The sequence below is a fragment of the Saccopteryx leptura genome, chromosome 1 (genome assembly GCF_036850995.1).
Source record: "Saccopteryx leptura isolate mSacLep1 chromosome 1, mSacLep1_pri_phased_curated, whole genome shotgun sequence".
NCBI classification, from domain to species: domain Eukaryota; kingdom Metazoa; phylum Chordata; class Mammalia; order Chiroptera; family Emballonuridae; genus Saccopteryx; species Saccopteryx leptura.
Window position 1 is genome coordinate 308,345,494 of NC_089503.1, and position 22,617 is coordinate 308,368,110.

At 40.9% G+C, this 22,617-nt stretch overlaps 1 protein-coding gene across 15 annotated transcripts in view; it reads right to left on the minus strand.

The window, feature by feature from the left end:
- Positions 1 to 22,617, minus strand: part of RBFOX2 (RNA binding fox-1 homolog 2) — a 314,189-nt gene that overhangs the window by 143,667 nt on the left and 147,905 nt on the right. Inside the window, exon 1 of one of the 15 annotated variants that reach the window (XM_066358289.1) lies at positions 14,579 to 14,744. The exons of the other annotated variants lie outside the window; for them this stretch is intronic. Coding sequence (XP_066214386.1) covers positions 14,579 to 14,593 — 15 coding nt within the window. The 5' untranslated portion in view covers positions 14,594 to 14,744. Of the gene's footprint in view, positions 1 to 14,578; positions 14,745 to 22,617 lie in introns of those variants that run through there. 15 annotated transcript variants of the gene reach the window in all.

Genomic DNA, 22,617 nt, shown 5'->3' on the forward strand with positions numbered 1-22,617 from the left:
CCACCACAGGTCACGCTCAGCCAACATTAAATGTCTATTTTCTGCAGCACACAAGAATACCAAGCGTCTTGGGAAATGTAGCCCATGTGTCTCCTCTCTTCACCAATATGTGTGCTTTGAAGATGTTGATTTTCTACCCTCTCAAACATACAATCTTAAAATCTATTTTAATTTATTACAAATTTATTCCCTAATTTATAAATTTTACAACTACAGAACTCCATATTCTGGTTTGAAACATGACAAATTATTTTGCTTAAGGTTAAATGCCCTATTAAAACAAACAGTATTAAAACATACACATCAAAACAAAGCAGCTGTCTTACACAACTGGAAGATTCTCATCTATAAGCATTCATGCAGAAGGCTATCAACTCCACTTACAAACTTTCTTCACTTCCAAACCCTGATCCCAAGCAAGGCCTTTTTAACTTCATACCTGAACAACCACAACAGTAGTTGCTATTACTGCTCCTGTTCCCTCCCCAAATCATCCCATCAACAGAACCCAATTACAAAGAACTATTTTGAGAAAGTTAAATGTTGGTATACTGAAAAATTTTTTAAATAATTCCTACTTTCTACAAAATAATGATCTAGCTTCATTCAACATTCAGTTTAGCCATCAAACCACTTCTTCCATTTTTTCTCTTCCTATGAGACTGGCCTCTTCACTATTCCCCAAAGTTTCCTTCCTCCCTGAGTCTCACCCCATAAATGTGCAATCAGTGCCCACCCTTCTAGACACACAGGATATACCAGTGCCTTCCTGAAGCTTACATTCTAGAATTGGAGAAAGACAAACAAATATACAGCAAGTTCAATGGCAGCAAGAGCTATGGAGAAAAATGAAGATGGGGAAAAGGGGATGGGAAATGTTGCACAGAGGAGCAGGGCATTACCACTGATATCGGGTATTCATGATAACAATACATTTGAGTACAGATTTTATGTAAACAAGGGTCTTACTGGTATCTGGAGAAAAAGTAGGCAAGTGCTAAGGCCCTGAGGCAAGGGTGTTTGATCAGTTCAAAGAATGGCCAGGAGTGCAGAAGAACCTAAATTCAAGGATTTAGTCAGTGAAGCAAGCCTACAGGGCCTTCCGGACCAGAGTAGGGCCATGGGATTTTCACAGTAAGGTAAGAAGCTCTGGAGAGTTTTGGGCAGAGGAATAATATAATATGACACTGAAAAGAAACACTCTGGCTGCTATGTCGAGGACAGGCTTCAGGGAGGGGGTTGTGGAAGAACAGAAGCAAGGAGGCTAGTTAGAAAATTATTATAATAATATAGGCAAGAGATAATGGTGGCTTGGGCCAGGATGAAAGCAATGGGACTCTTGAGTAGTCAAGTTTCATGTTCATTCTTGACACCATTCCTTTGTTTACGCCATTTCTCCATCTGACTGTCTCTGTTTAGTCCTGCCAGAGTCTAGCTTAAATTATACCCCCTTCAAGAAACCTTCCCCAACCAATCACATCTTCAGTGAATTGCCCATTTTTCTGAATTCCTACTGACAAGAGCTTACTACCACTACTGACTGGCATGTAGTCTTTGCTACAATGTATTGTTATTTATCAATTTAACTTATATGGCCTTTTACCCTTTATCTTGAGGAAAAAGAGAAAAAGTTTACAACTCTTGGTATCCTCACTGGGCTGCATAAAATAAATATTCAATAAATGTTTGATGATAACCAAACTGAATCACTTAGAAATTGCTACTCTCAAAAGAAATGATCAAGTCAGAGAGATGCCTGACGCAGCAGTCCTGAGGAAATCTCAGCCCATCACCCAGGCCCTACAGCATCATGCGCTACCCCTCACAACAGCGGCTTACCTAGCCGCAACTATGTAGTTTCTCTGGAAGTGTGGTCTCTGGACCAGCAATATCAGCATCACCTGAGTCTAAAACTCTGGGGGGGGGGGGGGGGGTGTCTCATCAATCTGTACATTCTGAGACACTATAAAGTTGGAGAACTGTTGCTCTGGCTTAAAGGTTTAACTAATTAACCTGTTTATAGAAGGGACTTCCGGAACAATTCCATCCTGGCTTATACCCTCATTCACCTCAATCACCATAGACATCCATCCCTTCCACATGGCTCAACCGACACAGCTCTGTATATCACTTGTCTGATCCCATCTCCTGCTCTTCCTTGTCTCCTGAGCCCTAGAAGTCATGAGCTATGCTCAGCAAACTCTTCTATACACTTACTCTCTTTTCTGTGATGTTCCCTCTACCTTTTTACTCTAAAGCAGTGATCCCCAACCCCCGGGCTGCGGACCGGTACCGGTCTTTGGGCCATTTGGTCCCAGTCCGCAGAGAAAGAATAAATAACTTACATTATTTCCGTTTTATTTATATTTAAGTCTGAACGATGTTTTATTTTTTAAAAAATGACCAGATTCCTTCTGTTACATCCATCTAAGACTCACTCTTAACGCTTGTCTCGGTCACGTGATACATTTATCCATCCCACCCTAAAGGCTGGTCCGTGAAAATATTTTCTGACATTAAACCGGTCCGTGGCCCAAAAAAGGTTGGGGACCACTGCTCTAAAGGAAACCTGGCTGACCCTGAGAATACTGCTTCTTCTGCAGTGAAAGCTTTACTCCTACCGATCACGTACAACAGCAGGGGCAAGCATCTTCCTTGTTTAACTTTCCATTAACTTTTAGTGTTGGACCTTACAAGTATCCTCCTTGCTGTCCAATACTACTTCCAAACCACATCTCTTCCCTCTATCCAACTGCAAATCCTTTAAAACAGGTATCACCTACCAATCTGCACAAGTCTTGGGACAGGGATCCCTGTCTTCATTCCTTTGTTAGTCTTATCATTCTTGATGACTTCAACATCCACACAGATGACTCATCCAATACTCTAGCCTCCTAACTGTTGTCGTTTTCATGTCTTTAGTAAAGCCTATAGTTTTTTTTTTTACCACTTTACCTAAACCACCCACCTAGCATCATATCCCAGCACTGCTTTAGGCGATCCCTGTGTTTTGGTCGTTCGACCCCCGCCGGGGTAGCAACCCACAGGTTGAGAACCGCTGCTCTAACTGGCAAGTTGATCACTTTTCACTCAGTGTCCTGCTCTTCATATTCTTACTTTCTTTCCAAGCCAGCTTAAATTAGAAGACAATACTATATGTAGTCCTTTCTGAAAATCTTATTTCCCTTGTCTGTTTTTCTCTAGTCTAACTTATTAGGAAAAATCTCAACTCCTGGTTAAATCCAACTATCTACTTATTCCTGTCTTGAGTCTAAACAAAAGATTGGCCCTGGCTGGTTGGCTCAGTGGTAGAGTGTCGGCCTGGCATGTGGAAGTCCGGGTTCGATTTCCAGCCAGGGCACACAGAAGAAACACCCATCTGTTTCTCCACCCTTCCCCCTCTCCTTCCTCTCTGTCTCTCTCTTCCCCTCCTGCAGCCAAGGCTCCATTGGAGCAAAGTTGGCCTGGGTGCTGAGGATGGCTCCATGGCCTCCACCTCAGGCATTAGAATGGCTCCAGTTGCAACGTAGCAATGCCCCAGATGGGCAGAGCATTGCCCCCTAGCAGGCTTGCTGGGTGGATCCCAGTTGGGCACATGCAGTAGTCTGTCTCTCTGCCTTCCTGCTTCTCACTTCAGAAAAATACAGGAAAAATAAATAAACAAACATCTGACTAGATAGCCTGGTTAGTTAGAGCACCATCCATAAGCATCGAGGTTATAGGTTCAATCCCCAGTCAGGGCACATACAGAAACAGATCAATGTTTCTCTCTCTCACTAAAATCAATAAATAAGAACTAGTAAAAAATAAACAGAAGCTGGATAAAAATCATGTAACTGGCTTCACGTTACATCATGTAACTGGATCACCACTCGCATCACGTTTAGGACCACAGATCTTAAGCCTACTACACCTCTCTAGTAAGTTGACTCCCTTTTTATTTTTCTTGCCCAATGAGAGGAGGAGATAGAGAAATAGACTCCTGTATGTGCTCCGACCAGGATCCAGCCAGCAACCCCTATCTGGGGCCAATGCTCTGCCCACCTGGGGCATGCTCATAAACAAGCTATTTTCAGCACCTGAGGTGGAGGATCCATGAAGCCATCCTCAGTGCCTGGGGCCATTGCACTCAAACCAATGGAGCCACAGCTGAAGGAAGGGAAGAGTGGGGGGAGAAGCAAAGGAGAGGGGTGGAGAAGCAGATGGTTGTTTCCCCTGTGTGTCCTAACTGAGAATCAAACCCGGGACATCTGCACATCAGGCCAACATTCTATCACTGATCTAACCAGCCAGGGTCCACTCCCATTTTTTGAGATGACTATTCCATACCTTGTCCTCTCTCCTCATATCTGCAATACTTTCTTACTCCCTACATGTCTAGTTCAGCTATGTTCATCTTGTATGTTATAAAGAAAGCAGACACAATCAGAGGACTCACTCTTCTCCCTGAAACCAATGATACCAGTCTACGTGGCTCTAACTCCACCACATGTTCCTTCCTATTAAAAAGGAAAAGGTGAACCTGGCCCTATCTAAGGCTAATCTGGGTGCTGGATATCATATTCTGCTCCTCCAATTAGCCTCCTTTTCAGCATCCTCCATTTCTTCCCCTCTACTGGATCTTTCCTACTGACTGACATAAAAACATGCCTTAATATCACCTATGTTTCAATAATCCTCCTTTGAACACACATGCCCATCCAGTTACTATCCCAATTCTTAAATTTTTTATTTATTTATATATTTTTTACAGAGACAGAGAGTGAGTCAGAGAGAGGGATAGACAGGGACAGACAGATAGGAACAGAGAGAGATGAGAAGCATCAATCATTAGTTTTTCATTGTGCATTGCAACACCTTAGTTGTTCATTGATTGCTCTCTCACATGTGCCTTGACTGCGGGCCTTCAGCAGACCAAGCAACCCCTTGCCAGAGCCAGCGACCTTGGGCTGGTGGGCCTCGCTCAAACCAGATGAGCCCACACTGAAGCTGGCGACCTTGGGGTCTCGAACCTGGGTCCTTCCGCATCCCAGTCCGACGCTCTATCCACTGCGCCACCACCAGGTCAGGCACTATCCTAATTCTTTACTCCACTCCACAACTAAACAATATTCACTGTCTCATCCTCAGCTACAAATTAACAACTCAAACCATTCCAATTGGCTGTTTATCCCCACCACTGAAAGTGAAATAGCTTTTAACAAGTTCACCAGTGACCAACATCCTACCAAGGCCATTGGCCCATTTCTTGGTCTTCAATTATGCAAACCGAGCACGTTCTTCTCCACTCTGTAATATCACACACTTGCCTTGTTTCCCTCCTACCCTACCAAATTCTAAATATGCTTCAGACTCCACTGAAATGCCTCAGTCCTATTCTCTAGTCACATTTTCTCTCAAGGCTTTAAATATGTTTCTGATGAATCTCAACCTTACAACCTCCAGTTCACATCTCTCTTCTGAACTCTACTCATATCAAATTGCCAATGAACTTCACCACCCAGATGTCTAATAGACAGTTCAAATTTTAACACATCCAAACCATAAATATTGTTTTTCTGTGTAATCTCTGTTCTGCTATAAGGAGATGGCCTACCACCCTAATTCCTCAAGCCAAAAGCTAAATAACTCACCTCACCACACACACAGCCCTCTCAGTACTATCAAATTGCCCTCCCAAGTCTAAGCCATCGCCTCTTGCTTAGATATAGCAACAGCTTCCTGACCTATCACTTTTCCTAAAGAATATAATTCTCCTACTTAAATCTCCCAAAACTGTCCCATTTTAACCAGAACAAACTTCAGATTGATACCGTGGGGAATGATCTGACCTTCATTCACTACATCTTCAGTCTTGTCTTCCTCGTTCTTTTTGTTCTCTGCACTCCAACCACACCATCCTTCTTTTTAAATACCCCAAACAGAGTCCCATCTGAAGGCTGTATTTGTTACTCCTGCCTATAATGCTTTCCTTCCCTATTTTGACAAGACTGTGTTTCTTATCATTCTTTTTCACCCTAGCCAAAGCACTTAGGTTCGTATTACTCTGTCTTCTCTATAGCACTTGATAGTTCCCGAAATTATCTTGTTTGCTTAGATGTCTACAGTTTTCTTTTCTCAGTTAAAAAACACAAAATATGGGAAAGAACTGTCTCATTCATGCTCTTTTTCCCAACCCTTTAGGAAGTGACCAGCACATAGTAGTCATCAATAAATATGTTAATTGCTTGAGTCTCTGATTATTAATATATAAAATGATTTGTTTAGCCCTTTTCAGTTTTTTGAGCTTTTAAAATATGCATAGGCCTTGATCGGTTGGCTCAGTGGTAGAGCATTGGCCCAGTCTATGGATGTCCCAGGTTCAATTCCCAGTCAGGGCACACAGGAAAAGTGCCCATCTGCTTCTCCACCCCTCCCCCTCACGCATCTCTCTTTCTCTCTCTTCCCTTCCTGCAGCTACGACTCAATTGAATCAAGTTGGCCCCAGGCGCTGAAGATGGCTCCATGGCCTCTGCCTCTGGCATTAAGAAGAGTTCAGTTGCTGAGCAATGGAGCAACATCCCAGATGGGCAAAGAATCACCTCCTAATGGGCTTTGCCCAGTGGATCCTGGTTGGGGCGCACGCAGGAATCTATCTGCCTCCCCTCCTAACATTGAATTAAAAATAAATAAATAAAATATACATCAAACCAATTTCACCCAAAGCATAAAAATAAATTTTGTAATAGTAATAGTAGCCTTGTGTTATCTTTCGAATGTATAAAACTGATCATACATGATCCTGCTTAAAATCTATCATTGGCTCCTTACTGGAATAAACAAACAAATACCTTAAACTGTTCAAATAACCTGGCCTCTGAATTTTAAATTTTTATCCACCACTATTCCACTCATCCCACACATATAAGCCACATGGGATTATATATGGTTCCTGAACATATATACTTTTTCACCAATCTATTCATTTTTGAAAAATATTGACCCTTTCTACACCTTATCACTATGCTTGTCTACCTCCTCTTCTGCAAAGACTTCCTGAACTCCTAAATGCTGTTAGCTCGCCTGTCCTCTAGCTGCTCTGAAAGCTCTCCAACTTATAAATGGGAGAGTTCTACCTACTCCAAGAGCCAATCTCCTTTTCTCAAAATATAAGAGCAATTATCTCTTATATAGTCTACTTCTTCTCATATGGATTTATTCAATTAGCTTTTGGACACGAACAAGTCTCTTTCTATTAAAATGAAAAATAAACCTTTCTCTGTTTCTCATACTCTTCTAGCTACCTTCCACATTCCTTCAGAGTCAAACTTTTCTAACTATTGTTTATACCCACTAATTCGATCCCTATTCACTCACCCCCTCCCCCGAATTCCTTGACAGACTCCACTCTCAGGTTTCTGCCCTCATTAGTCCACAGTAACAACCCTTGCAAAGGTCATCAATGACCTCCATGTTGCTAAACCCATATTTCAGTTCTCTCTTCCTGCCACTATTTTATCTTAACTTCCTGGTTTTCTTCCTGAAAGAAAGTTCTCTGGAACCTCACTCATTCCCTGCCTCCTTTGAGGGTTCATCTCTACCAGACATTGACTTCTCTCCTTGCTCTACTTTTTCTCCCAACAGACCATTCTCCTCTTACGTGACAATCATACCTGCTGTAAGGCCAGGAGCCGCCATCGTGGCCATTCACATGCAGGTTCGCATTGGATTCGGACAGTCGGTAAAGAAACCATGGAGCCAAAAACTGGTGGGCCATAACCTTTAATCCTACCTTGCACCCGGCGGGCAAGTAAAAATACACACTGGGCTCCAAAACCCAGTCACACTCAGTGCTCACAAAGCCACTGACTTATCCGAGTTTCCTAGAATCAAAGGTTTCTAGCTCACCAGACTTATTCTCCTCAGTTCCCCATCTCCTTCCTTATCCCAGATACAAACTCTACACAGACTGGCATCTCACTCAGTACTCCGCCATCTTGGCTGCTTCTCCTGGCCTACTCCACGTGGCCTCCTTCCGCTGCTGGCTCTACTTTCTCTGCTCTCTCATGCTAACCTCAGGAACCAAGAGCCAAGTCCCGTTCTGCCCCCATTTTATAGTGTAGCTTCACAACCTTTAATCCAATATACAAAATAGGGTAGTCTCTAATACAAAGTCACTTCTCTTGAGGCATGATTGGATTGTACCGCCCTACAGCAAAAAGGGTGGGAAAGGCTTAATCCCAAAACCAAGCCCCAGGTTACAACGATCTCCAACACACATTAATATCACCTGGGCGACTGCCTCCTCGTGTTATCTTTAACAAAGTGAGCATAATACATTTTATCCGCCCAACACCTGCCTATAGCTTCAATTACTATTGCCTGCATATTTCTCACAAATTTATAGCTCAAGCCTCTATCCTTCCTTATATTTTCAGACTTAGGTAGCCAACTATCTGCAGTATTTCCCCTTGAACATCTCAAAGCTACACAAAAATACTAAATCCAAAATCAAACTCATGATCCCTTTCATCTTTATTCAAAAACAAAACAAAAAACACCCCACAACCCATGGTCGTATTCTGTCAATTTTACCTTCTAAACATCTCTCATCTTCCAAATTATGACAGTATCTTATCAGTTTCACCTTATAAATATCTGTCATACAGTTCAAGTTCTCTCTAGCACATGTTGTCATTATCATTATCATTCTGTCACTTAGACTATTACACGACAAACGACTTAACTTCTCTACATTCTTATTACCTCTAAAAAACATATAATTATAAACTCCACTTCAGCATACTCCAATCTTACTTAAGATCTTTTAATAGCTTTTCACTGCCAAGTATCTATTCACAGAATCTGGCCTCCAATGTTATCTTAACTAAAGTGTTCCTACATTTTGTGATAACTCAATTTTCTATTAAGTCTATTAATTCTAGTTCTCTAAACACCTAGAACAATTAGAATGGCACAATAGTGATAAATAGTGAGCATTAAAAGATCAATCCGACTGTAACTGAATAATAGCTGTTGTTATCACTACTTTATATATTGCTTAGTACAAAATGCTTCCAAAAAACTTGAACATAGATTATCTCAATAATCTGTTAGGTATTATTAGTCCTATTATGAAAATTAGAAAACTGTGCCTGACCAGGCGGTGGCGCAGTGGATAGAGCATTGGCGTGGGACGCTGAGGACCCAGGTTAGAAACCCCAAGGTCTCTAGCTTGAGCATAGGATCATTAGACATGTCCCCATGGTCACTGGCTTGACCCCGTGGTTGCTGGATTGAGCCCAAAGGTGGCTGGCTTGAAGCCCAAGGTTGCTGGCTTGAGTGAGGGATCACTGACTCAGCTGTAGCCCCCCAGTCAAGGCATGTATGAGAAAGCAATCAGTGAAATAAAGTGCCGCAACTATGAGTTGATCTTCTCATCTCTCTCCTTTCCTGTCTGTTGTCCTAGTTTCTCTCTCTCTCTCTCTCTCGCTATTTAAAAAAAAAGATTAGAAAACAAATGTTAAAAGGGTCATACACTGACAAATGGTACCACCAAGACCAAAAACTATGTCTTCTGATTCACAGTCCGTGATTTCCATGTTTTACAATAAAATCATTAGTTATTACTTTATTTCTAAAATGGCTGATATGCAGTTTTCTAAGATTACTCCATTAATGTTCTCCCAAGAACTATCATATCATATCCTTTTCCCAATCTGGAAAATCAAAGTATATACAGTTTAGTAACTTGTCTCAAGTAATTAATGGATATGGAAACAGAATTCATATTACCTTACTTTCATTTCTGTACTCTGCCTGTATCACGCTGAATGGTAACAATGATAAACCTAACACTACTGAACAAAGAAAAGTGTAATGTGATAAGCTCTGAGGCCAGACAGACCAGGGTTCAAATCCTACCTCTGCCAATTCTAGATTGTGTGACTGCAGCAAGTGACTGAAGTTCCTGCTTTCTCATCTGTAAAAGAAGATAACAGCTAACTTCCAGGTGTGCTGATGACTAAGTAAGGTATAGAATAGGACTAACCTATGTTATCACTAAATATGACAGGTTTAAAGTAAACAAAACAAAGACATTAGCTTCTCCCCAAAGAGGACAGTGTGGACAGAAATAAGAGTCACAGAGTAAAAAAAAAAAAGGGGGGGGGATGATACTGAGTTTCCAGCTCTGCCATTACTGTCATGCTCTTTTTCTCTCTCTCCTCATTTGTACAACAGAGATAACGATACTAGATCTTAGCACTGCTGTGAGGATGAAATAAGATAACGTATAAAAGCACTTTCTTAATTGAACAGCATCAAAAAAAATCATTATTATCTGTGTATATATGCTCTCTATCACTGTGTTATAAACTCCTTAAGAACATGAGATATCTTAAATCATCTTTGTATATGTAACAGCTGATAGCACAATCTTCTGCCCATTATAGGCACTCATCAAATATTGGCTGAACTAATTTATTAAGAAGACAGGATTGCTTGGCCTGAGATGGCACAGTGGATACAGTATCAACCTGGAATGCTGAGGTTGTGAGTTCAAAACCCTGGGTTTTCCTGGTCAAGGTACATATGACAAGCAACAGGCAGGCAATGAACAATTAAAATCAAGCAATTATGAGTTGATACTTCTTGTTCCCCTCACCTGTCTCTGTAAATCTTAAATAAAACCTTTAATAAAATTGCCTGGCCTGTGGTGGCACAGTGGATAGAGCATCAACCTGGAATGCTGAGGTCACTGGTTGGAAACCCTGAGCTTGCCTGGTCAAGGCACATAGGAGAAGCAATCAATGAACAACTAAAGTGAAGCAACTATATCTTGTTCCCTCCCTCCCTCTTTTTCTCTTTCTAATTAATAAATAAAATATATTTTAAAATAAATAAATTTTTTAAAAATCTTTATAATAAAATCTTTAAAATAAAAAGCTTTATAAGACAGGATTAAACTATGATAAAAACAATTCAAAATGAAATCCAGAAGTTCATATACACAGACTAAAAGTAAAGACAGCCCAGTCCCAATTTGCTAAAATCAACCCAGACAAGGAGAACATATCGGGTCTTCTGGGAATGTAAATAAGTGGCCTGTAATTTTATTTTACTGGGTATACACTATATAATCATCAAACAAGTAAGTTCTCTCAGTACAGCAGTGATGTCTGTTTCCCTCCCCCTTCCACACTTCCTCTCTGTTTTGGACAATGAAGAGAAGAGACTAAATGACATAATAAATGCTTAAATAAGTAGTATTGCACCCCTCCAAGAAAAAGTTTAGGAAAAAAACAATAGGATGTTCTCCATCGGGAGGCAACTTTAATGAGAGTTCTCTAGTTGCAAGTACTTAAAATACTGATTAAAAGGGAGACGGTTCACATAAAACTAGTTTTGTTTATCTAAGTCCTCCTTACAGGAATTCAAAGACATCCTTACACCAGAGAAAACACTCTGGGGTAGTGAGCAGTCTGTCTATGTGTCTATGCAAATACTCAAAGCACAATGTGGGCCTGCATCAGTTCCTCACTGAGCACCTCTGTGCCATCCCTCCATTAAGGATGTTTCACAGATCATCTCAGAGCCTCACAATAACCCTGTGTGGTAGGCCTTGTTTTCCCTACGTGATAAATGAAGGAACTGAGGTGCAGAGGGGTTAAGTATTGTAATTTGTTCACAGCCCCACAAGTGGAAATGACAGGGGTGCAGTTTAGATCTAGGCAAGTCTCTAAAAACCATATTCTTTGCACTATACCACGCTTCCCACTTGTGCTACCAAATTCACTAAAAGAAGGGTGACTCGATAGGAGAGTGGGGAGAAGATCTGGCAAAGAGGCATATACAGAACACAAGATGGCATTCCATCTCAGAGTTCTAGATACACAGGCGCAGATAACAACACAAACTAAAATGCTTGGATGAGCTATAACTTTTTCTCTTCACCTCTACAGGTTCTAAAAACTGTCCACACCACTCAGAGGTATTGACAACTCAACACAGTTCAGTAATTTTTCTAGAATATTCAGAAACAGTACCTTTAACTCACTGCTGGTACCAAACAAACAGGCAATGGAGGTGATATATAATATGTTCACAGCTTGCTCATGTTTTACAGAACCCAAACATTCTTGCACAACTGAGTGCTTTTCTGGCATATGTACTGCTACACAAAATGCACTTCACAGAATTTTAGAAATAGAAGAGGTTCTATTAGCTTCTGGATGTGGAAACTGAGGCTCAGAACAGTTAAATAACTGCTCAGTATAACTTGGCTGGGCACTGGCCCAGACAAACTCTGATCTATTCCTTGTCCAGTAAGTTTCTCCATAGCACCTCCTCAATGTCTCCCACTTAATATTTGACCACCTAGATGTCCTTCTTATATCTGGGTGTTATGCAGTTATGGCTCCTTTCACTGAATTCAACAAATGTGTGGGGCACTGGGCTAGATGATACAGATAATAAAAAGACAGAACTAACACACATTTGCCCTCTAGACAGTGCTACCCAAACGTGCAGTTGTCTTAGCAAACATAGAGAATGGTAATATTTGTATAGCACAAAGTGGCAAACAAACTGAATACACATGGTCCAACTGATCAGGGGACTCCCAGGCCCCACCTGGCTGCTGCTCCAAGGGTTGAGGGGACTAGTCATCTTGGCATACATGTATCAACCCAACATGTGGAACTCTGACTGGGAAGCTCTGTTCTAGGGCTAATAAGTGAAGGGGACTGAAACAAATTTACAAATAACTGTAATATAAGCACAAGGGAAGTAACTGAGGAGACTGTCACGGTATGCTTTCATCAAACATAAATGAGTGGAAATAAAATTAATTCAACTTGCTTCCTTTCATAATTCCTCTTCCAAACAAATCTAAAGACAAAATACCCCATCTTCTGGTCAACAAATAGCTGATCAGTCCCACCAACAAGGATACAAAGACCCTAGACACAAATGCCTAGTTCTAGTTCGAAGAACATGAAAAGTACTTAAAGCACATAAGCATAACAGAAAAGTTCTTTAACTTCTGACAAATGTTACAAAAATCAATAAAGGAGAGGAAATTACACTTCAAAGTCATATTCAAATATGAAGTGAAGAAGGAAAAACCCTCCCCCCCACATACACACACCCACCGTAACCAAGCACTATCTCCATAAACCTAGTTAAAATTCTGCCTTCTTTTTTTTTTTTTCCCCCCTGAAGCTGGAAACGGGGAGAGACAGTCAGACAGACTCCCGCATGCGCCCAACCGGGATCCACCCGGCACGCCCACCAGGGGCAATGCTCTGCCCACCAGGAGGCAATGCTCTGCCCCTCCGGGGGGTCGCTCTGCTGCGACCAGAGCCACTCTAGCGCCTGGGGCAGAGGCCAAGGAGCCATCCCCAGCACCCGGGCCATCTTTGCTCCAATGGAGCCTTGGCTGCGGGAGGGGAAGAGAGAGTCAGAGAGGAAGGAGGGGGGTGGAGAAGCAAATGGGCGCTTCTCCTATGTGCCCTGGCCGGGAATCGAACCCGGGTCCCCCCGCACGCCAGGCCAACGCTCTACCGCTGAGCCAACCGGCCAGGGCCAAAATTCTGCCTTCTTGATATTTATAAATTTAGGCGGCCTGAGCCAAGTAGGTTTCTGCAATTCCAGATATCTAGGCTGAAGGGCAAAGGGCAAAGTGAAACTTTAAAAAGTTGGCTAGTAGCCAAGGGCATCACATCCAGGAGGCTCCCTTAGCAACACACAACAGCTGTCTGTTCAAGAGAGGATACCACCATCTTTGCAAGAAACTATGGATGTTCTTGTTTTCACAACTAAAAGCAGAGTTTCTTCCCCCACCCGTATTATATATTTTCCCTGTCATTCTCCTAAAAGTTACAATTCATAATTGAAAAACCTATCCAATCCCCAGTATGTTTCCCTCCAACCCAAATTACAATGCCATAGTTAACAATAAATTAAAATAATGTAAGGTATTAAGTTCTTGGCAAATATAAAATGCTTTTAAATGTCTGGTTATTAATTACTATTCTAGCTGCTATAGGTTTGGTTTCTAACTATGGGCAAATCACTCTTTGTAACTTAATTACTTCCCTTATAAAATTTTAATAACAAGAGTGACCTATTTCACAAGACTATTGTGAAGGATAATAAAAATGATTAGATAAAAACTTATCCTTATTAAGAATTATGTCACCTATGGGCTTTCAATATCTAAAGAGACAGTTTGATTATCAGTCAGTGCCCCACAAAAACCACAAGTAGATCCTGACAGGAAGACTGCAGCTGCTCAAAGGCCCAGCTCGTTTCACCTGCCCAATCTGCCTTCTCTGAACCTACCAGCTAGCCCAGAAGATGGCAGTGAACCAGGAGCTCACCCTTACGCCTAAAACTAACAAGATAAACAACATTTTAAAACACACACACAATGTCACAATCACTGCTACATTTTAAAAACCTAACACCTGTGAGTATAAAGGACGTGGCAGTCTGTGCTCTGTGGGAAAGGCCATTTGTGCAAGAGCACAATCCCGCAGCTTTCCACTCCTTATATGAGCAAGTGCAACCCTCACCCATAGCACTCTGTACTCACCCAGAGGTACATCATGTCAGACCAAGCTGCTCAAACTCAGTGGTCAGTTGATCCTTGACTGCAAAAAGACACTTTCAGTAGAAAAGGAAGTGCCAGAATGAGAGACTAGGGTTCGGAGAGGGGAGAAATACCCCCCCAAAAATCACTTGAGTTTAAAAAAACACCCGGTCTCCTCCCCCTCCTCCCTCCTCTCCAGCTGACTGTTCTGTTGTTCTCTCTTCTCCCTCTCACCCCCCCCACCTCCCTCTCTCTCTCTCTCTCTCTCTCTCTCTCTCTCTCTCTGGGAGCTCCCAGCCCCGTGTGTTTGACTGGAGTGTACAGCACACTCTCTGTATTTGCCTTCAGGGAATCTCTCTCTCTCTCTCTCTTTCTCTCTCTCTGTCATTCTACTTCTAGAAACACAATCATCACTCACAGAAATTATTGCAAAAGCAAGGATGGGTGGGGTTAGTAATAAACCACCAGCACCAGTTTCTGGTGCTAGAGATGAACTAGTTTAAGATGGGTTCTTTAAACATAAATGAAGCAATCAAAAAACTCTGACCTCCAAGATCAAGGGGAATGAGCCAAGCTTCCCCTCTGTCCCAATTCTTTTAGAGCCCCTTGCAGAAGCCAAGCATGAACACAGAACCTGCTCAGCACCGCATCCCCACCTCGAAATGTTGGCCTATGTCACTACTCTTCATAAACTTTCACCACTAATAATTCTGAATCTTAGATGATTTTAAAACATAGGAAAAAAACTAAACTGGAATAAGTTTTTATCTTTTTTCTTATTGCCTCCCTAATTCAGATCAACAGAGTCCCTTCTGAAAGGAGAAAGAATAAGGGTTTCAGAATCAAGTGGGTTTTGAGCCCCTACCATGCTGCAGGTTCTTTACTAAGAATGGTGATAGAGCAAGACACAAAAAGCCTGGGTTCGCAATCTGGGTCTCCAATCATCATGGCTGGCCTCGGGAAAGTTATTAACCTGCCTAAGCCTCTGTTTCCTCAACCAATAACCAGGTACAATACTCCTTTTGAAGTTGTTGTGATGACATGACTATGTAAACTATCTGCCATGTTCCTGGTGACCACGTTTTCTAATTCAGGTCAGTTCAAACATTTAGTAAGTGCCTTCTATATGCAAGGCATATATTTATCCATTATGTTCAATGCTGAACATCAAATCATCTGTTTTTTATTATCATAGTGCTTTTTATTCAGAAAATAGCTGACTTCTCCATATGCCAATGCTCCTTCCTTACTTGTCTACCCATTTCTCCATGTTCAAATCCAAAAGCTCAGCCCAGCTGTAACTGAGCTCTCCCTCCTCTGTGAGACTGGTATCGATGTCAAGACAATCACTACCCTCCCAATTTTGACTACAGATATTCCTGTGCCCACCAATCTTGTCTCCTTTGTCCATATCATTCAGGGTACAGTTCATTGATTTTTGGCCATGGAGTCTTTAGCATAGTGCCAAGCGCACAGTAAGTGCATAATACGTTCTCAAAGGGTGTTTTGAGGAGTATTTCACTCCTTAAACTCATTAAACTTAAAACAAAAACATGAGTCCTACCACCTTTCAGCTGCCTCAGGGTTCCATTTCCCTCAGACATGTTGAAACAGCTCTCTCCTGTTTATAAAATCTCCAAGTAAGGTCTGTGAGTCTCACATTCAAGGTAGGCCCTGCACAGGTGGTACCTTCACTCTCCGGTTTGAGTTATCTGCTGGGTGAAGTTTCTTTTTTTCTTAGGATAGAAATCAAGACACTTCTCCTTTTCTTCTGCACTAAGATGTGCCTTTTCTCTCCTTCCACCTTCAACTCCCGACTCATTTAAACCTGGAGAGGTGGGGCAAGTATTCTCAGCCTCACCCAAACCTTTTCTTTTTCTTTTTTTTTTTTATTGTGCAGAACCTCTCTGCTTCCTCTGAAGGCAGAATTACCTCATTTCCAGTACAAAAGAACTTAGGAGGCAGTCTTTTTTAATGAAAAAACAAATCTTGACTTTCTATCAGCTGTCACTTATATATATCTGTCCTCTCTAGCCTCCTAGCCCATGTCCTACATCTCATGTCACCAGATCTCCCTATACCACATTCTAAATAACTGCATTATATCACACTAAGAGATACAGTCCTTTCAAGCTCTTTGAAGACACAAAATTGTTAATATTTATTCTTAAGCAAGGATCAAAAATCAAATACAATACAATTTCACATATGCCACATGTAGTCTGATCTTCTAATCGAGTTTAGGATAAGGATACTCCTCCTTTCCTGTAGCAGTGTAGGGGAAAAAAATAGAGTTGAAAGGAGCCTCAAAATGAAATGAGAAAAACTGAAATATGTCATAAAAACTCTGACAGCTACCTCCAAAGCTCCCATGTGTATGACCATTATAAATGTCTTTGGAACCACAGGAAGAGTTTATAAATTCCTACTCTAAATGCATCTCTTCCTTTTCTGGTCATAATTTTAAGAACTGGGTGAATAGTTTGGTCAAAAATCAAATGCTTCTGTTTGTCTTCTTCACACACACACACAAAACTCCAAAAACCCACAGGCAAGCTAAATGAATCTTTTTATTCATGCTCCTGCATGTCCATGTTCCCTACCTTTAAAAGGGGCGGGGGGTGAAAGGAAACAAAGAGGTAAGAGAAAAACAATTGTCTCAAATCATCAAAGTCAAATAAGGAAGCCCATGCATTACAGCTACACAGGATTAAGATTAAGAGACACAAAGGTCTAGTAACTCCACTCTAGGAAGACACTTTAGAAGGGATAATAGTTGTATACAAAGGATTAAGATGCACACATAATTCTTCTATTCGAGCATTTTACCAGACTGTGTGACTGTACTTGGAAGCTTAGCAGCCTTTATATTAGTTCAGAGGAAAAAAAGAGTATGAATCTGATCATCAGAGAAGGAGATCTTCTAAAGGAGGGCCCACAGAGGAAATATGGCATACTTACTTCTGAGAAAGAAAAATCAGAGTATCTGGGACAGCAATAAGGGTGCTGGCCAGTAATCCTAACCCTACTATGTACCCTGAATTCTTGCTACTGAAACTGATGGATTTTGTAATGTTAAGAGTATGGTAAGTAGAAAGGGATTTTGGAGGCACATTTTAGATTCCCTGCCTCAAAGTCTAATAATTCAAGAGGCTGCTATGTTTTATGCAAGTTTCTCTGTGGGTGTAAAAGGCTCTTGGGGGAAGTATGGACATCTGGGGAGCCAACACAATTTCTCAAAAATATACCTGAGAAACCAGGCACTGGAAATTTTTCAAAAGAAATCTGAGGCAACCCTCTGTATATAAATTATACTCCTTTCATTTTCAGGACTAGTAGAGACAATAGAGACTTTCCACAAATACCAAGTTACAGAAATGGGCCATATAAGGTCCAACTGATTTTGACTTTTAAAAACAAGTTGAAAGCATGGGGCTCTTTAATTAACCTGTTTCCTTCTCAGCTTAAAATAGCAAGATTCTGACAGGACAGTTCTCTATTAGAATCCTGCTACTAAAAGTGTGAACCATGGAGCAACATCAGCAGAGTAGCATGAACTGGGGGCTTCTTAGACACAAAGCATCTCAGGCCCCATCCCAGACTTACAGAATCAAAATGAAACCAGTAACAAATGCCCCAGGTAATTCATGTGCCCATTAAAGTCTGAGAAGCTGGTGAAGATAGAGTACTGTTCTCAGGCTGCAACGGAAACTCAGGGAAGAAAGGAATAGATGTGGTTGCCACTTTCCACTTGGGGGATCTGAACCACTCCAGAAGTCAACCAAGCACCCTGCTTGCTGATTTCTACATCACAACACCAGCTACTATCTCCACAGTGCCCAGGTACTGGCACCCTGCATGCCTTATCTCACTGCACCTTCACAATATCTCTCTGTAAGGTAACTTCTAGTTTGTCTTGTTCACATATAAAAGGAAACTGGGAGTTAAAATGATTAAATAATTATTGCCCAAGGTCTTACAGCAAATGAGTAGAGGAGTCAAAAGTTAAACATGAGTGTGTAAGACTCCAAGATTGTTTTTCAATTACAACATACTTAGTCACTGATCAAATCATACAAGAATGCCAAAATCATTGGAAATTTTACCCTCAATCGAACCCTGCAGTCTGCCTCTGCCCATTACCAAGACTGCAAAAATCAATGATGGAGATGTCTGGGACTCCATATACATGCACTGTATGTGAGTTTCCAAAGGCCAGGGCTCTGGTCAAGTACTGCTGCTGTGACAGGGGTCATTAAGAGAATGGTTCTGGAAACCTTTGTGGTTACCTTCTACAATGTCTAAACTTTGTGGTTACCTTCTACAATGTCTAAACTGAGCTCTAGATGTACACATGGAGAAAAAGGTACATATCAAATGCTCACCACTCAGAAAAGATACAGGTAAATAGATGATTTGTTAGAGCTCTTACCCCCAGTTTTAGGGAACCCAGAGCGAACATCCTTTAAAGAGGGAATGCATTACCTTAAGTGCTATGGTTTTCTTAAGTATGTTTCGATCATACTCTCAAACAACCTCCCGTATTTCTAACTAACTTACTCTGGCATCCCCCACACTACAGTATTTGACCTCATGAGTTCCCCTATAGCAACCACATTTTCATTTATCTATCCAGTCGCTCCACAGTCCATAAGTATGATCCCTCCCTTGTGGATACCCAGAGATCATTCGTGCTCTCCAACACTACCACTTGTCAAAACCTATTACATGTCCAGTAACAGGTAACCAATTCTGGTTAAATACAATTATCTGCCTTCTCTGTGCCTGAGCACAACAGTTGAATGTTGCTGGAGATAAGTCACATAACCAAATTGACTAACTTCATTATATATTCATGACACAAACCTCAATTGGGCACTTGACAATGAATGCCAAGCAATCCTTGTACCAAAGCTGCCCTTGTAAGCCTATGGGCTCACCAAAATTACTATTCTTACCTTCTCCTCAAACCTACTTCATTACCTCCCTACCACCCAACTCTCAGCTGTTGCTCTATTCAAACATTTCATTTTAAAAGAGAAGCATTCAGACAGTCTCTGTCCACCAAATCTACAATCTCCCTAGAAAAGCATGTATTTCCTCCTCCTTATATTCTGTTAGAATGAAGGCCGCATCCCAGCATCAAAGGGCCATTTCACTACTCATGCTTACCCCATCCCCCAGAGCCTATGTCAGGCCTGTGCTGCTGTTAGTCACCTACTGTCTCCACTCTAATCATTACTGTCACACCAGCAAACAAACACATGTCCATCTTCAGAAAAGCTCTCCTCTGCTTTCATATACTGATGGGGAAAATAGACATTGGTATCACCACTTTGGAAGTCAGATAGTCAATATCTATTCAGTTTTGAAATGTGCATGGCTTATGGCTCAGCAATTCCACCTTCAAGGAGCCTTAAAAAATCCCAACAGGAGTAGAAACAAGTACTCTGTAGCAATCTGTAAAAGGAAAAAAAGGAAAAAGGAAAAACTTCAAAAATATAAATGTCCAGTAATAGGTAAGTGACTAAATGAACCATGGTTTAAAAAATAAATCCTCCTTCAACCCCTCACCTCCTTCTGGCTACCTACCTACCATTTCTCTGCTCACCATTTCACTGTAAAACTTCTTTAAAAAGGTGTCTCCACTTCTTTACATCTCATTTCTCCTTCAGTCTACACAAAATAAGCTTCCAAGCTCTCTATATTGAACTGGCCAATGTCAACCACTTCCACATTACTTAATCCAATGGACATTTTGCTACCTCAACCTATCTCACCGCACAGCAGCATTCAATAAAGTTGGCAACCTTCTTAAAACAGTCTCTTCTTCTAGCTTCTGAGATACTACAATCTGGTTTTTTTCCTGCATCACTGATTATTTCTCAGTATCTTTTTCTGGCTTCACCTTCAACAGTCCTTTAAAAGGAAGTGTTCCTTAGGGCTCAATCCTGGGTCATCCTCATCACTTTCAGTTGTCTTATCATTCTCATTGCTTCAAATACCATCAACAGGTTCATAATTACCAGTTATATATATCCCTAGCCAAGAACTCTCTCTCCCCATGCTCCAATATGACTACATAGCTGTCTCACAGGCAAGTCAAACGTACACGCACAAAACTGGGCTCTTAAATCTCTGCGACCGCCACCCTCAAAATCTGGTTTACCCTTAGTGTTCCCCACCTCAGTAAGTGGTACTACCTTGCAATTATGAAAGCCAGAGACCCCTCCCTTCTCCCTTTCCCCTCACCCGTCATATCAAACCCATGAGTAAGTGCTATGTGTTTGACTTCCCTTGGTCTCCATTGCCATCAGCAAGCTACCATCACTCCTTCATGGATATCACACTAGTTCCTCCACTCCCACTGTTGCTCCCCTCCAAAACATTCTTGACAGCAGCCACAGGAACTTCTTAAAACGAAAATCAGATCACATCACTTCTGATTCTACAGCTTTACGTTGCCCTTAATTTGTTTTCTGTCCTTATAATGCCCTTTAAGGTCCTTTATGATCTGTTAAGTGCCTGCCTCTCCATCCTCATTTCATATCATTATCTCCCTTTCAATCACTATGCTCTAAATACACTGTATCTTGTGTCATGTCCTTATCTAGAGCAAGTCCATCCCTCTACCTGGCGCCCTGTTAACCATATTTTCCCTCTTCCTGAAATCCCTCCTCACTCCTCCTTCATTCTTTGCAAGATTGGCTCCTGCTTATCTTTCAGACCTCAGTTTAAATAACATCGCCTCAAATAAAACTCTCCAGACCACTCTATCTAGTTGGAGATTCTTCCCCCCAAATCCATATTCTCTATTACTGTCTTGTTCATTTTCTTCCAAGTAGTTAGAAAAATCTATAATTAATTTATTCATTCATTCATTCATTTTCATATCTGTTACAGATTTCTCCATTAGAAAATAATATACTGTGTACATTGCACACAACTAATTTCTACTATGGAACATTTTATCCCTGACTTTTGTTAGGGAAGGTCAAAGTTATTTGTAGGAATTTCTGGCACTCAGGCAACTGTCTAACCAAGTCCTATAAATAAAGTCAGAGAGCTACTAATTTTCCCCTAGTTACCAAAAGGACAAAAGGACTCAAAGTTTTACCCTAGTTACAAACCATAAATACAAGCTAGCACCAATGGCTTCTGGATGTTTGAAATAATCATAATATTAATATCAAAAAGCCGTTCGAAAGTAATCATTTACTTAAGCTAATTTGAACATTTCAAATCGTCTCCCTCTCAATACTACAAATTTCCTCAGGACAATAAAATAATAGTATCCCAAGCCAAGCTCCACTATAATCAAGCTTGTTGCAAAGAAGTTAATCTAAGTCTAGAAACGTGTTCAAAACAGTGGCCACTAGTTATATATGGCTATTTGAATTTCATTTCATTTAAATTAAATTAAAAACAAATATTATATTTTCAATTCCTCAGTCTTAATATTAAAATTTCAGTTCCTCAGTCATACTAGACACATTTCAGGTACTCAAGAATCATATGAGATTTGTGGCTATTATTATATTATTATAATGGAGAGGGTAGAACATATCCACTGACACAGAAAGCTCTATTGGACAGAGCTGATCTAGAACATGGTAAAAACCAGGAAGCATAAAGGCCCTCTAAGGACCCAGAATATTAAAATATTTATGCATATCAGCAGAAAAGCTATGCTAGGCTTTCTCTCTAAATCTATTTATTTTTATTTTAGAAATATTTCTGTCCTGGTTATCTGGCTACTTGCCCACCAAATATTAAAGCAAATTAGGAAAGGGAACTAGAAAACAGTGGGGAATAAGTACAAGAGGAAAGAGGAATATTATATTAGAGGCAGCCACATCAGAAACATGAGAGACCAGAAAAAAATAATCTAAAAAGCAGGTAAGTAATCAAAAAGCAGACATGTCAAAATGAGGCCATAGAGTAAAACAAAACCAACAAAAGCTCCTAAAAAAATAAGCTCTTTCGCAATCCTAATGTTGACAATTCTCTACTACATATCCTTAAGTGGTTTTTAAAGTGCT